The sequence below is a fragment of the Sinocyclocheilus anshuiensis genome, unplaced genomic scaffold (genome assembly GCF_001515605.1).
Source record: "Sinocyclocheilus anshuiensis isolate Anshui unplaced genomic scaffold, SAMN03320099.WGS_v1.1 scaffold2333, whole genome shotgun sequence".
Taxonomy (NCBI): Eukaryota; Metazoa; Chordata; class Actinopteri; order Cypriniformes; family Cyprinidae; genus Sinocyclocheilus; species Sinocyclocheilus anshuiensis.
Window position 1 is genome coordinate 102,061 of NW_015551179.1, and position 16,519 is coordinate 118,579.

Here is a 16,519-nt window from a genome sequence, read left to right on the forward strand (position 1 = left end):
TAACTTTCTCTTTTGATTTAACGCATATTTACTAATATATTTACTAATATATATTTATATTTATATTTATATATATATATATATATATATATATAAATAAATAATTAAAAAAAAATGTTTTTAAACATCTACTGTAGATTTGTATTTACATACACACACCGGCCCCTCTATCAGGCAACTGGAACTCACCCAACATTAAGAGTTGGGGGAACACAGGAAACGGAGAGGTAAACAAGACCATACAGCAATTCCCTCAAGAGCAGATTTGGTCCCCTGGTCTCAGTCCAGCCTCCCAAAGCTAAATTCTGACAAAAACTAGACACAGAATGACCTCAGATAAGCACTGATCTGCATCTTCGACTCCCAACAGAGCGGTCACCCAAAGTGCCAAGCAGAGCTGCTTTCCAGGAAAAAAGGATTGTAGGAAACCTAAAAATACACATCAGCTGTGGGACAAGAGAGAGACCCCAGTAAACTGTGACACTGCATGGGAATGTCAGGATTTCCATATTCACAGGGAAGAGCAGATGTGTTGAATCATGGGATTACTGAGATATCCGCACCAGTCGGAGAGAGCAGCACATGGATGCTATTGCAGAATTAACTAATTAACCAAAAACATCTCTGAATGCACAATTAATTGGGACTAGATAGGTCATCAGGCATTATGTCAACAAATGTTGATTCTGTATCATAACATTCAATATTAGATAAGTGTGGATTTGATTTTGGATTTGAAGTGTGGATTTTTATTTATCTAAAAATGGGACAAAAATCCATATTTCATACTGTAGATTATAATGTAGTTATGCCTAAATTCACTTATTTGACACTGATTAAAACTATTGAATTTAGCTTTTTAATGTTTTACTTATTTATAGTTATTTTTTAAAAACATGGACAAATTAATAAAATTGTATACATTTTAATAAAAAATAAAAAATAAATTATTTTTTAAATAAATAATATTATAAATAATAAAATAAGACAAAAAATATGCATTTTTAATAAGTCATGTCAACAAAAATGACATAAAATGTAAGCCTGTAAAATAAATATCTGTAAGGTAAAAAAGCAAATCCCACCATTAAATAATGTTAAATAAAGCTTTCTTTCATACAGAAACATTGTAATTGGTTATGTGACCATTTTCCACCCACTCAGCAACCCTATTATTCAATAAAACAGGATGTTTTTGCTACTGTACCTTTAAAACGTCTGTATGTAAATAACCTGAATAACCTTCTAAAGAGTAAGAAAAATACTTTTTGCCATGATAAAATTTGCCCAAGCAACAATTCAACAAAAAAATCCCACAACTACTCAAGGTAACATTCATAAAACTACTGAAAAAAAAGTGTTTTTTTTTTTTTAACGGTATACTGCCAAAGAAACAAAACCGAACTGAACATCTCTTTGAAACTAGGACAAAAAGAGAAGGAAAAAAACTGTGGCCTTAAAATTCACACAATCACAGACAAAGAGAAGAAGGACAATGTGTGAATTCACAGTGAGGTGCCAAGCGTTGTTCCTTCAGCTCCAGCTGGTTCTGCCAAAGGACACCTATTCTCCTGCTGCCGTCTGCGGGAAAAACCAAGGGGAGAAGCACCTCCAAATCACTTCACACACATGGCCTCTGACCAAAGAAGACTGAGTGGTTGAAAAAAGATAGCTTAGTGCAATATGGGGGGCTTACACAATAACACGCGGCCTGTTGCACCATGGCGGCTTTCCAAACCCAGGCTTACGATTATAAAAATCTGGGCAGATTTTGGCTCGATGGGTGTTCGTGAAGAGGATCCATTCATGTAGGCTCAGTTGCGTGATAAACGAATGAATCCTCTTTAATGCAATATCTTACAAAACGATCGGTTTTGAAGCACATTTGTGTTTAGTGCTGAAGGCGGACACCCACAGTCATCAGCAAAAGCTGTAAACTAACCGAGCCAACACTTCACTCCTGAGGCCTCCGCTCCACCCCCATGTGACACCCACAAAACAGCTCTTGGAAAGTTGCTGTTAGATTTTACAATCTTTACAACCCGGCGAAACCGGCCGCTAAATCGCATTAAGCGAAGATGGATTATTCTCACTCATCCTGCCGCAGAATTTTGAGGGGAAGTATTTTAGCTGAGGTGGGTTAAATGGATTTTCTTTCAACTATTTGAAAGAATCATCAAGATTTGCAAAGAGGTTAAATGGATTAGTTAATGGTCCTGCTTCTTTTGATCTCAAACCTGTAAAATAGTTAAAATGCAAGCGGTCTCTTTGTGTCAAAGGCTCAACCTCTGAATAACCTTGGAATTTTCAAGGTTCGGACACTGACAGATGTAGTTATGCAGGAACCAGGCTTGTGCTTAACATGATAACCCAATCAGAGATAGTGTGCACATAAGATAAACTTACAATACCTGGTCTTATGTAAACAGTGACCTCCCACAGTCGGTATATGAAATATAGGCTAAACTAACATGAAACTGACTGAAACACTGAACAGATACAGAAAGCTACTACAACTAACAATATCAATGTCAAGGAAGCTACTTCTAAACTGTAGTTCATCAAGCTACGAAACTAATCATAAGGGCCTTTCGCACCAGAACTAAATGTACAGTACTAAAGTACTGGGACGATTTTGCGCGAACTATTTCCCAGTACCATTTAAAGGGTTGCATTCGCACCGACAGTGTGTACTAAGAAGTGACGTAAGCCGGTCGACAGCAACGTCATTTGTGCGCGGCGTTCAACAACAGAAACAAAAGAAAAACAACGTTAACAACAGGAGGATGGAGGACGCTGTGATCGGAGCTGTGTTTTTGTTGTGTCTCGCGGGTTTCACAATAATGGACATGAAATGTCGACGTATAGGCTACGTAAAGCAATTGAAGGAACGGAAAGGAGGACTAAGAATCTCCAACAACTGGCAGTGCTGCATTTGCTACAAGTGCCTGCACTTCAGCGTCCGTCCATCTATCGCTGTTCTCCATACTTGCGAAATAAGTTGACAATGTTTACAGTTTGTTTACTCGGCGTTTTAAATCATGGCGGGTGAGGGTGTTTTCGTACGCGTTTGGCCAATCAATGTCTACTTGCGTCACGATTAGTACCAGTTGTGCTGGTTAGACCCTGCTCCGGAGTAGGAGCTAATTTGGTTCTCGAAAAAGGCAGTCCGGTACTAAAATCGCTCCCAGTTCCGGCGGTGCGAAAGGCCCTATATTTAGTTAGCTACTTTTTGTTAGCAGCATGTAGTGTAGCTAACTGCATTGAAGCTATTTAAGTGGGTAACATTTTGAAATCTATAACTATCCAATGATATGAATTATAATTTAAACAGAGTATTTCTGACACAAAAACAAGGGATCTGAATGAATGAATGAATGAATGATTGAATGAATGAACATTTCAATCTCACTTACTGTGACATCTTGAATTTACACTAAATACAACTACAATATAATATAACACAACAATATAACATAAGATACATTAACCAATGCAACATATGAGAAAGAGATCCATTTAGAATGAATCATTTCACTATAATGAATCAGGCTTTCCAATGCTTCATATGAGAAAGAGATCTGTTCAAGGGTGAACCGATTCACTTAAATCAATCTGACTTTCCAATGCTTCATATGAGAGAGAACAGTTTAGAATGAACCGATTTAATGAATCAGATTTTCCAATACTTCATATGAGAGATAGAACTGTTTAGGATGAACCGATTCACTATAATGAATCAGACTTTCCAATGCTTCATATGAGAGACAGAACTGTTTAGGATGACCCGATTCACTAAAATGAATCAGATTTTCCAATACTTCATACAAGAGAGAGAGAGAAAACAGTACAGAATGAACAAATTCACTAAAATTAATCAAACGTTCCAGTGCATCATATGAGAGAGAACCATTTAGAATGAACCAATTCACTATAATAAATCAGACTTTCCAATGTTTTATATGAAAGACAGAACAATTTAGGATGAACCAAATCACTATAATGAATCAGATTTTCCAATAATTCATATGAGAGAGAGAACTATTTAGAATGAAATGATTCACTATAATAAATTAGTCTTTCCAATGCATCATATGAGAGAGAACCGTTTAGAATTAACCAATTCACTATAATAAATCAGACTTTCCAATGCTTCATATGAAAGACAGAATCATTTAGAATGAACCAAATCACTAAAATGATTCAGACTTCCCAATGCTTTACATGAGAGAGAGAACTGTTCAGGATGAACCAATTCACTATAATGAAGCAGACTTTCCAACGCTATGATAGACAGAACCATTTGGAATCAACCAAATCACTATATAAAAAGAGAACTGTTTAAGATAAACCGATTCAATCAAATGAATCAGACTCTCCGGCACTATGTATAAGAGAGAGATCTGAGTGTGTTCAATTACCTCAGCTCACTTAACAGTTAACCGCTAGAAAGTGTAGCTTGTAAAAGGAATTTTGCAAAAACTCTTTTCAACAGAAAACCCTATGGACTAGGCATCATTACAGGTAGTTATGAATGAATCACCCTAAACAGGTGATTCTTCTGCACACAAGAGTATCACTTTTCACTAGCGCTTCTAATGGTCTAGGGGCATTTGATTCAAAACCCAAATGCGCATGGGAAAAACGTGTGTGTATGTGTGACAAGAGCCAAAAGCGACAGCCGAGCGCTCGGTACTCCAAACAGATCCACCAAACCATGAGGAAAACAAGCTGAGCTGAGTTTACTAACACAACCTAGACTCAACGCACACTTCCTGCCTCAAGCAGAGACAAGTAGGTAAAGAGCTGCTTCCCGAGCCAAAAAAGGATGTCCTTGAAAGTTGACTGACGTATTAGCGAAAAACTGTGACACGGCCTTGTTCTAGAATTGCCATTAATAAATTCAATTTAACTTGTGCAGGTCTGAAGTCCCCGAACAGGACGTGCGACTCCAATTAGCCGTTCGGTGTGGGAGCTGTAGGCAGTGACGATATATGCTCAACGGCACATGCTGTGGAACTTCTCTACATCCTGCTCCCACATATGGCGTGCTCCATTTCTCCAAGACCGTACTAACGCTGGGGGATGGGGGTGTATCCACGAAGAGGAGCCAGAACAGTATGAATATCCCATCCGGACTGTACGGCAGTCATGCCCTTGTGGTTCAGCCTGCATCACAGGGATCTGCATCCAACCAGGTGGCGCCCGCCGTGGGGCAAACCGGGGGTCCTGTTGGCGTACGCCTGGATTATCCCAAAGGAATGAAAAGCCTTTGTCACTGTAAGCATGCGTAGATACAAATAAGATGGTCTCCACTGTGTTGTGTGTGTTTGTTTGAATGTGTCGGTCCTAACAGCGAGGAGAACCAGGGTCTTTGGCAGGCTTCAGTCCCTGCTCTCCAAACCCTCCTCTCATGTCACAGACCATCTGCTACTCAGCAGCCACGCTGGCGCCGGAGATGAGGCGTACCGTTCTGGTCCAGATGCCTATTCGTCTGTACTTACAGAAAGTCAGATCCATCACCTCCGTAACTTGGTGAGAAGATCGCAGATCAGCGTCATATCCTATGCTCAAAATAGCTTTGCAGAATAGTTGCAATCAAATCTAACATCATGTTTCAGGGTGTATATTCCAGGTTCAAGCTGAATCGACAGCATTTATGATTACCACAAAAATGAATTTCCACCTGTCCCTTCTGGTTTACAGTGAGACACTTACAATGCAAGTGAATGTAGCCGATCGGTAAATGTTAAAACACATTAAAAAGCCACAAGACTTGTATAATATCCTTGATAACATGATTTTAGTGTGAAAATGGCTTACTAACCTTTTTTGTGAAGAGTTAAATCCAACTTTACAACAGTCACCATGACACGCTACACCATAAACCCTAAAACGACTGTAAAAGTACTGATTTAAAGCTTTTTAAGGCTTTACAGCTCAAACAATTTGAACAGAATAATTAATAGAAGTGCTTTTATACAATAAAACGCTTCACATTTCTGCTTTTAAGTCCTCACTTCAATTATAAGTGCCTTACCGTAACCAATTTTGTGGTCTATAATCTACACCACAAATGCTGTCGATTGAGCTTAAAGCTCAGCATTTTAAAGGGATAGTTCACCCAAAAATGAAAATTCTGTCATTAATTACTCACTCTCATGTCATTCCAAACCCGCAAGACATTTGTTCATCTCCAGAACACAAATTAAGATACTTTTGATTAAATCAAAAGCCTCCTGACCCTGCATAGACAGCAACGTAGGTCTTAAAAGGTCTTACGGGTTTGGAACGACATGAGGGTGAGTAATTAAGGACAGAATTTTCATTTTTGGGTGAACTATCCCTTGTATTGAACATGAAATATAAGTAGTAATTTAGCATACAACTTTATCTATGCAAAGAAATTGCAAAAAATTGCACATTTAGCTACAGTAATACCCTCAAAGGTATGCCTTTATACCTTATCTGTGCCTAAAAGGTATATTTTAATATATTAAGGCACTAATATGCACTCATCAGAAGAATAGAAGGTACAAAGACATATTTTTGAGGGTACCATCCCAGTGACAAGCTATTACATCCCTAAAGTTACAATCCTTTTGACAGTGTAGTATATTTCCTACAAGGCTTGTCCTCAGAGTGACTAAAAGTTAGAAATAGAGTTAACAGTCTTGCTCAAGGGTGGAATAGTGATGTTCAGAAAAATATAGTGTATACTCAATAGTTTGGACGACGGAGAATGCGTCTTCCACAGATGACCACAACCAAAACGGAGTCCCCTGGCTGCTTCTTTGCAGCAGAACATGTGTGTTCACTTAGGAAAAGCCAAAAAAGGCCTGCAACAAGCGGAGAGAGCACCTTTGTGTAGTGGGAACAAAGGCCTATATTATGTTAAAGAGATAGGCCGTGGCTTCAGAGTTTCCCTGCTATGAAAAGAGCCTCTTCACGAGTAGCTTTTTGACCCATGACCTCTCGGACTTACGACCTCAGAGGCTCGGAGCTTCCAGAGCGCACTAAGTTCGGGATGGGTTTGAGATGTGACTCCAGAACTTGATGCAGCATCAGAAGCTTTCTGACAAAGAGCTTTTGAGATGAAATCATGTGGAGAATTTTCCTTCACTCGTGGATCTGAAAAATCCATTGGATTCCGACAAAACCGTCCGGAGAGAAGCGTTACTCTATTGTTTTGGGTTTTCATTTGATGTCACCACTGTGTCCTGTTCCAAAACCATCTCTTTGGTGAAAAGCTGAAACAGATGCACAGACTGAATGGTGATCACTCGCAATTAACAACAGCCAAAGATGAAAAACCGATGACAGAGATATCCGTAAGACAGAGCAGAGGTATATTTCTCATGGATGAATTTGTACATTGGATGGAGAACTTTAAATCGTCCTTAATAAGCTAATTTCCACCTTATTCTTCAAGTAGTCATACTCTCATGACTAAACCACATTCTGCAAATTCTCATTCAAGTCAAACTCCTTGAGAAAAATGATACAAAAGGGACCTTGGTTGATAATCACTTACGTTTTTGAATACAAACCGAATTACTCTTAGTATATTCATTCTGTTTTATGCCACTCTGAAGACCATTATTGAGCAATGCATGCAGGCTGCTCTTGACTTCTAAAGTACAATTGGTCATGCATTTAACAGCAAACGCTCCAAACAATACCAACCAACACTTCTACAGAGAAACCACGTTTCAGCCGCAAAATCTTGCATTTAGTCCCAGAGTGCACCTCTTTTATTTTACAGGAGGCAAATAATCCACCTTTAATGTCTTAAGCACAAGCATTAACATAACAAATTTGAAGAAAAAAAAAACAAGATACTGAATAAGCCGTCTGCATGCATTTCTGTCTTTCAGAATTATTGATTATGCTTTCACTTACGAAAATGGGAACAATCAGTTGCGAGCGAACACATAAAACACTGTTCCTCAAGCTCTGAGAAGCAGAGCGAATATCTGAGGTGTTTATTTAAACTCCTGTTCTGTTCTAATCTTCAACAAAGCTATAAGGCTCCGGTTTCTAAGCAACAGGCGTGCTGCAATAACGTAGGACGATCGCAGTAGTATCTGCAGTCCAGACACACAGGTGCATATTCACACGACAGCTTCTTCTGCAAGAGCGTCACAAGCCTTGCTGCAATCAAAATACCTGTGGAAACTCCCTTGTGATGCAGCACATGCAAAGAAGCGATTGCTTCAGTGCAACATGCAATGTGTTGCATGCAATGCATCATCACAAGGGAGTCAGTGCATGTATTTTTGGACATGGATTTCTTAGCAGTGTGCATGATGTGCATCAGCTTAATTTAAATGCACGAGTTTGCATTGCATGACTCACAACGTGACATTTTTGGCAATACGTTCATTTATTCCATAATGACCATCAGCAGGGTGTCAATAATAAAATGTCAAGCTGCATATGTAAACGTCAAACATCTTAATATGATTCCGTTCCAAGAATTTCAGAAGGTTCTACAAGGAACAAGAATGTTGCGCATAGAGATTTGTGCTGCTTATGACAAAACAAAGCATATGCAAATTTCTCAGGCACCAATTTCTTTTCTGGCCCCCTTTTTTGAAAAACCATGCCTTCAGTTAAAGAGGAAGAAACCATTTCTTACATAAAAGCACAAATAATCTGCAGTATTACAAACTAAAACGTCTTAATCATGGCATATGGAGTGGAACTACAAACTGTTGGAATATAATATAAATTTGCACAATAGTTTTATCAGCAAACAGTCATAAAGCCTGTGAAAAAACAAAATATAACTTACTGAACAAATATTGTGCCATGATACTAACATTTCAGTAGTCAATATCAGTAGAATTTCATTAATTTGATACCACAGCAAAACCAAATATGCTACATATTAAATATTAATACAATAGATTAAAACAATGGCATGTAGCCTTCAAATATGTATAAGTAAACTTTAGTGAAATCAGTCACTAATAAAACACTTGATATCCCCACATGAAACTATCAGAAGGCGTTTTGTTTTCATGATACAACATTCATACAGTCTGAATTTTAAAGAGATAGTCAACCAAAAAAAATAAAAATAAGACATTTTGTCATGATTTACTCACTCTAATGTTGTTGTAATGAATGCTGTTAACCATACAGTTGCTGGTAGCCATTGACTTCCACAGTATTTTTTCCTACTATGGAAATCAATGGCTACCAGCAACTGTTTGGCTATCAATATTCTTTGAAAAATCTTTATGTCAACTCATACAGGTTTAGAACAACTTGAAGGCAAGTAAATGACAGAATTTTCATTTCAGGGTGAACTAACCCTTTAACTTCAGCTCCATTTCACTGTGGTTTCATTTAGACCCTGGTGACATTGAATTCAAAATTCTGTAAACACCAGTGAACATCTGCCGAAGGTCGTTCAGATAACGCTGACAAAAAAGAATTAAAGTGAACGGCCACGGCATCGCTGCGGCAGAGATAAAGTCACAAATTTGCTGATATGGCATCAGTTATAACAGTGATGGCAGCATAAAAAAAACTGTTTTCTGAAGCCGTCCCAAAGGACGCTGATGGCTAGAAAGCACTTAGGACAAAATACACCAATTGTTCACAACTTCCGAAACACTCAGATATGAATCAATTACAGCAACATTGCACCGTCCAGAAAATATATGCTAAAGTCACCATGCAGAATCAATTACAGCAACATTGCACCGTCCAGAAAATATATGCTAAAGTCACCATGCAGAATCAATTACAGCAACATTGCACCGTCCAGAAAATATATGCTAAAGTCACCATGCAGTTGCTCAGCACTGTGTCAAACATGGCCAATAATCGCAATTCATCCTGTTTGTTATGTGTGTGGTATGACATACTTTAACTTTCCAGGGTACTGGCATAAAGTGGAGGAGGATTATGTAAATACCATGTATATATTACAACCAAAGGGGCATGACAGGGGTGAAAGAGAAGCAAAGAAAACAAATAGCTTTCTGCCTGGAGGCCTCTTGTGCTTGAGTGTGTAATTGCTTTGATGAATTGCTGATAACCTTTATCACTGCTAAAAAGAAATACAAAATTACACAGATTTGTGCTCTCTTACAAAACCTGTTATATCACATTAACTTTGTGTTCTCTAATAACTGAAAATACATAAATAAAACATACAAGAGGACATGACAGATGGAGGCGGATTTTTAATTCCCAAAACACAATGCACTTCGAGCTGAACTGGACTTAAAAACTGGTTGTAAAAGCACAGTTGTAGCTCCTCTAGTCAAGGTTACATCAGATTGTTGACTAGTTTCCAAACCATTTAGCATAGACCTGAACCAGTAATGATAATGGACTGTCACTATTCTAGTGGATGACTGTGTTTGGAATAAAAAGTTGTGTGCTATTTTTGAAGAAATAAAAAACAGCATGTGAAATAAAATGCATTATGCAAGAAACAAATCAATTTACACAATTATTTTTCCCTCTACATTGCAAGGATAGGCCTAATTCAGGGACTTTTTTTAATCACTTTATTTATTTATTCATTCATTCATTCATGTTCATAAACATTTTGAACAGTTCCATTAAAAAAGCAGGTTTCTAAATAAGTGTAAACTTCACCTAATTATGTGCATGCTTAATTTATCTTGGAAATACAATTTTTACACTTTAACACTTATTACAGCTAATCAAATAAAGCGGATGCACTGAAGATGATACTAATTCTGGCTCATTCGTCGTGCTAGAAATGGAAAGTAGAGTTGAGCAGTATTTCATACAGTGTGTTTTGTTGCATACTGCACATTTTGGAATCTGTAGTATGTAAATGCATACAAAGAAATTTGCATACTAGTATACTGCTGAAATAGTAAAAGTAGTATTCCATTCACTTACATACAACAGAGGATTTGCATTGCACTGAATGAATAAACTAATGGCAAAAAGACCGACTCAATATTTCTCCTGTCATCAGCTGTTGATTGCCATAATTTGATTTATAACGGTCAATAAAGCATCCAGTAGTCAAGGGCACAGCAGCTGATTAGCACAACTAATGCTAATGTAAACTAATAAATACATTCCATCTGCTTTCAGATTCAAACTGGTCCAAATCAGTTACCGTCATGCGAGGAGATATTCTCAACACTTACCTCACGACTATTGGTCAGCAAGCTGGAGATCAATAGCCGTCGCTGTGGTATAGGCTCGACATTCTGTGAAACATCAAGTGATAGCTACATCACAATTATGATTTTCCATGGCAACAGCAAGCCTTTACAGGTGTTACAGGCTGGTTGAGTCAGCATCGACCAGAGGTGATTGACACTGGTCGTTACTGGCATTTGCGATAAAAAGGGTAACTAGTGTTTGTCTGAGAGGGCAAGGTTATTTCAGGTCTGGGAACAAAAGGAACACTAAAAACTGAAGTCTATGATTTTCAATAGAAATTCAAGCAAGAAGTTTCTGGAAAATGGCAACATAAGTTTTTCCATTACTCTAACTCAATGAAATGACTTGTACAGCCAATTATATTATAGGCCTACTTAAAAATTCTTGTGCAGTTCTGAAAATCCTTTACCTAATTTGGTGTTCCAGGTCAAAAATGACCGACCTTTTCAAAATTTCTTATAAATCCCTCATTATGCTACATTATCACAAATCTTGGATTCATTCTTTTGGTCAGCTTGTTTTCTTTCAATCAGCACAAGTTATTTATTTCCTTTTTCAACTGACTGATCATAGGCCTCATTGATCTGAGCTTATGCATGTCAGTTTTTGAGTGAAAAAGCATTATTTGTGGATAATTTTGGCAATGTTCCAAAAAGAAACACAAACCTATGCTAATTTCAAGAAACAAGTTGACATGAAGAATAAATCCAATATTTGGTAATAATACAACAAGAAATTTATTAGGGGTGCTCTGATCATGATTTTTGAGGCCGATCACCAATCGCCGATCACTGAAAGCAGTATCTGCCGATACCAATCACCGATACCGATCTTTTTAAAGCCTTCTTTTTATAATTTATAACTATTTATAGTGATACATCAATCAGGATTTTTAGATATTTATTCAGGGCCTGAATGTCATTTTTGAAAATGGGGGAAATTCCCCTCTTAGGTGACTCTTGTGAGAGGGGAAGCAGCTTTCACACAGGAGTCCGCTACTGATCCGTGGCTGTTTACCACAAACACAACATCCCAATGTGATTATCGGCCGATAATGATCGGTAGCCGATCAATCGGACGAGCTCCCCTAAAATTTATAACCAATTTTTTGTAGGCCGGTCATTTTTGACCTGGAACACCACAAGTGTAGGGTGGGGGAAAAAATCCCAAAAAAGTAGAAATATGATCCAGTTTTTTGGGGGTAGATATACCCTGTGTGACTGTGAACAAAGTCATCAGGTTTTACTCCAATGTGATAATATTAACTAGCATTTTAAAGGGATCATATGATACGATTTCAATTTTTCCTTTCTCTTTGAAGTGTTACAAGCTCTTGGTGCATAAAGAAGATCTGTAAAGTTGCAAAGACTAAAGTCTCAAATCCAAAGAGAGACGCGTTTCAGAAAGGCAGGGCATAGAGGAGAAACAATGTACAGTATGTGGGAAAAAATGTTTTTGAACCTTAAACTGTATAAACACATTTCATTAAACCAAATACACAAAATAATGTTCTTTTTAGCAACATCATATGACCCCTTTAAAGAGATAGTTCACCCAAAAATGAAAATTCAGTCATTAGTTATTAAACTTTATATTGTTTCAAACCCCAAAACCTTTGCTCATCTTAGGAACACAAATTAAGCTATTTTTGATGAAATCCGAGAGCTTTCTGACCCTGCATAGACAGCAACGGAACTGAAATGTTCCCAGGCCCAGAAACGTAGCAAGGGCATCGGTAAAATAGCCTAAAACAAAAATAACGACTTTATTCAACAATTCTTCTCTTCCATGTCAGACTCCGCAGCGCATTCACGAGAGTACCACAACGATGTCACAAAGACTATTTTAACAATGTCCTTACAACGTTTCTGGGTCTTGAACGTGGTAGTTGCAATGCTGTCTATGCAGGGTCAGAAAGCTCTCGGATCTCTTCAAAAATACCTTAATATGTGTTCCGAAGATGAACAAAGGTCTTACGGGTTTGGAACGACATGAGGGTGAGTAATTAATGACAGAATTTTCATTTTTGGAGTATACTATTGCTTTAAGTAAAAAGAAGATCCTCATGGTCAAATGACAGGTAAGCTAAGATTTGATGTTGAAAAAGAAAGTGGACATTTTTAAAGTGCAAATGACTCTTTTTACAAATTTACTTAAAAATCTCCGGTTTGCTGGTCAAGAGCCAGCGCTGCTCCTTAACCCTACTGCGGTTAAAGAGGTTTAGCTGGATAATACTATTAACACAGATTATTTACACCCTCAATAGTACAAGATAAAGATCTACACTAACGTCCTTCAATAAACATTATGCACAGAGGTCCAGGCTGAATTACAATGCTGCTGGCCTACAATACAGCTCACAATATTGTCAACCCTTCACTGAAATGTAATCTCCAACCTGGCTCCTCTATATGGAATACATAGCGACATTATTTCAGAAAAGCATCCATCGATTTGCTCTGTGCAAGTATTTCATATCAATATATCATCAGCTTTTACAACCCAGGCTCTCGCTCGCACCCACATAATGAAAAGGCAAACTCTACCACTCCTGTCGACCTAGTCGCCCCCTCGAAAGGGTGTCCGCTCATCCAGAAATTTCTCCATCTCCATTTCTCAACGGTAAAATGAACACAGAGTTACAGAAAATCTCACCAGTTAACTGACTCACCAAATCCAAGACTCAAAATCATCTCATCTTATGTGAAACCACTGTTTATAACACAATAAATCAATCATCTGCACAATAAGCTTGTTCTTTTCACATTTATAGTGTTTCAGCAATGAATCGCAGTCATTTAACGGAGAAATACTAGTATTGGTATTGTGTAGCTGCTTCAGAAATACATTGACATGTGCTGCAAAACCTATAGAAACTCTATGATAAAACTGTCTGAGAGGATTCTGTAATATCCTGCAATTCTAGAAGTGCTGTGACTATATGACAGCAAGGGGCTCAATTTGCATTTAAATAACCTGTGACTAAAGCTCATCTAATCTGAACTCTCGCCCTGACCGTTAATATGAGAGTCAAGAGGTCGGGTCTGTAGTAAAAATTGGGAGTCAGAGTCAATGTATTCGACATACTGATAAGGTTTCTAAAGCTAAAAGCCCACTTTATAGTAGATGAGCAACTGGTGCTGACAAATATGTTTGTCATGAAACAATCACATCTGAATTAAGATCTGCTGTGAAAATCACATCTGACTGGCGTGTCAATATTAATACAAATCTTTGATGCGCATACACATACTCAAATTGAGCAGTCGTTCTGGAAGTTCTTGGTTATGTAAGATCTCAGCTCTTCAAATAAACTAAACGCTGTCCGTAATCCAAGACTATTGCAAAGCAAATCAGACAACATAAAGACCATTTACATGAAACCAATTCCCAACTCATTTTAACAGCCAGTTTATCATTAAACTACAGAACGCATTGCACGTTAAGATTTTTATTGCATATTTAGTGATCAGAAGTCTTCTTGGTGGTTCACGGCTATCAGTAATCAGTAAAACTGTGGATAAATGATAGCCAGTCCTCTCATTACACTCATTTGTGATGCCTGTCATAGATACGTTGCCTTGTTTGCATGCACCACCAGCTTTTAATAGGGTATCCAATAGGTCAGCTCTGTTGTAAAAAATGGTTCAACTTGAGATCCAGAGTCAATGTCTTTGACATAATCGATTGAAAAACTCACTTTACCCTAATGAACGACTGATGCATCACAAATAGTGGGTGAGAGGAACCTCGGAAAACATTTTCCAGGGGAGCTTCTAATGAAACAATCAAATCTGCATTAAGATCCACCGTGGAAATCACATCTGACTGGCATGTCAATATTAATGTAAAGAGCCACAAATCTTTGATATACAATTTAATTTACAATGATACGTTTTGGAAGCTCGTGGTTATGTAAGAACTGGGCTCTTCATTCCCAAACAATCCAACTAAAGAAAGTGTAAACATCAGCTGTATTATTTATGCATTTCAAAGCAAATCAACCCTATTTTGTGAAACTGGTATCACAACTCAATTGAACAGCATGCTACATTGAAATATTGTATTGCATATTTAGTGATCACAAGTCATCTTGGTGGTCTATCAGTAGCCCCTAATTAGGATGATTAGAGATGTACACTCATTTATGTCGCCTAGTTTTCATGCACCATCTGCTTTCTCGTCTTTACACTGACAGACAATACAATGTTTCATTGTGGCATCTTTTAATCTGGTCTGGCGCTTACCTTCAATAGAGATCACATGCTCGCGGATCTGGTTCTGGAGGGCCAGGTCATCGATGCGCTCGACCAGGTCGTATATTGCATAAATGTTCGGGTGGACGGACTCGAACCGATGGATCTCGGCTCTTATGGCTGCTGAGTTGGACAAAACGAACTGGGAGCCCGACGCGCCGGACTGCGCTGCAGGGCCCGATACGGTTCCCGAGCCAAACTGACCCGCCCCGGAGCTCCCGGACGATCCGGATCCGAACTGAGGCGGGGGAACTGGCACCGGTGCCGGTACCGTACCCGGGGTGGGCATGGTGGGCTGTCCAGGACGATCCGGATCCGAACTGAGGCGGGGGAACTGGCACCGGTGCCGGTACCGTACCCGGGGTGGGCATGGTGGGCTGGGACTGCTGAGAGATCCCGGACACTGACACCGAGACCGGGACGCTCGATTGGTAATTCATCGTTGTGGATCTAGGAACAGCTCACGGGAATAATAGAAACGCCGCGTTTGGAATGATTTGGAGAGCGCGCGAGGAATCCGCACTGCACACTCTAATCTGACGAAGAACGATCACAACTATAAGTGACGCATCAAATGGGTTTCCAACAATCCGCGCGCCTTGCTCATAATACCAAAACTTCAATCAGCATCATTGTTCCCAGCGACGAGCTCGCTCTTTTGCGCGTGTCCTGTCCTTTTTTGACAATGAATGTCTTTCAGATGGACACACCTTTGTTTTTGGGCGATCTTCTGGACCGAATCTCTCTCTGTTTTGCTTCCCAGCCTGAAGCGAACACAATGAGGCCGGTTATCGCAATGCGCCCGAGTCCATTGACTGACTGAATGCGGCGGTTCTACTCTAAAGTCATAAACACGTTTGAATCCTCTTTTGGTCCAAGAAGTCCCTCCCCGTCCCCCACCTCCATCCACTAGATGTGGAAAGTCCGAATCTTTTAGCGAGTCGGTTCGCGTAGTGAACCTGTTCAAAGAGTCGAATGACTGATTCTTTTTAGTTAGCGCTCAAAAGTGTTTCTAGAACCCCCTTCGCTGCATTTTACATATAATTTGTGTAATAAAGTTGCTAATTACACACCTCAAGGTAGGCTACTGT

General features: G+C 38.8%; 1 protein-coding gene across 1 annotated transcript in view; it reads right to left on the reverse strand.

Moving 5' to 3' along the window:
- The window catches only part of LOC107663354 (arf-GAP with GTPase, ANK repeat and PH domain-containing protein 3-like), a 34,339-nt gene extending 18,620 nt beyond the window's left edge, over positions 1-15,719 (reverse strand). The window contains exon 1 of the mRNA XM_016453562.1: positions 15,420-15,719. Within this exon, the coding sequence (XP_016309048.1) occupies positions 15,420-15,717 (298 nt within the window). The 5' untranslated portion in view covers positions 15,718-15,719. The remainder of the gene's footprint in view (positions 1-15,419) is intronic.
- Between the last annotated feature and the right edge of the window lie 800 nt (positions 15,720-16,519).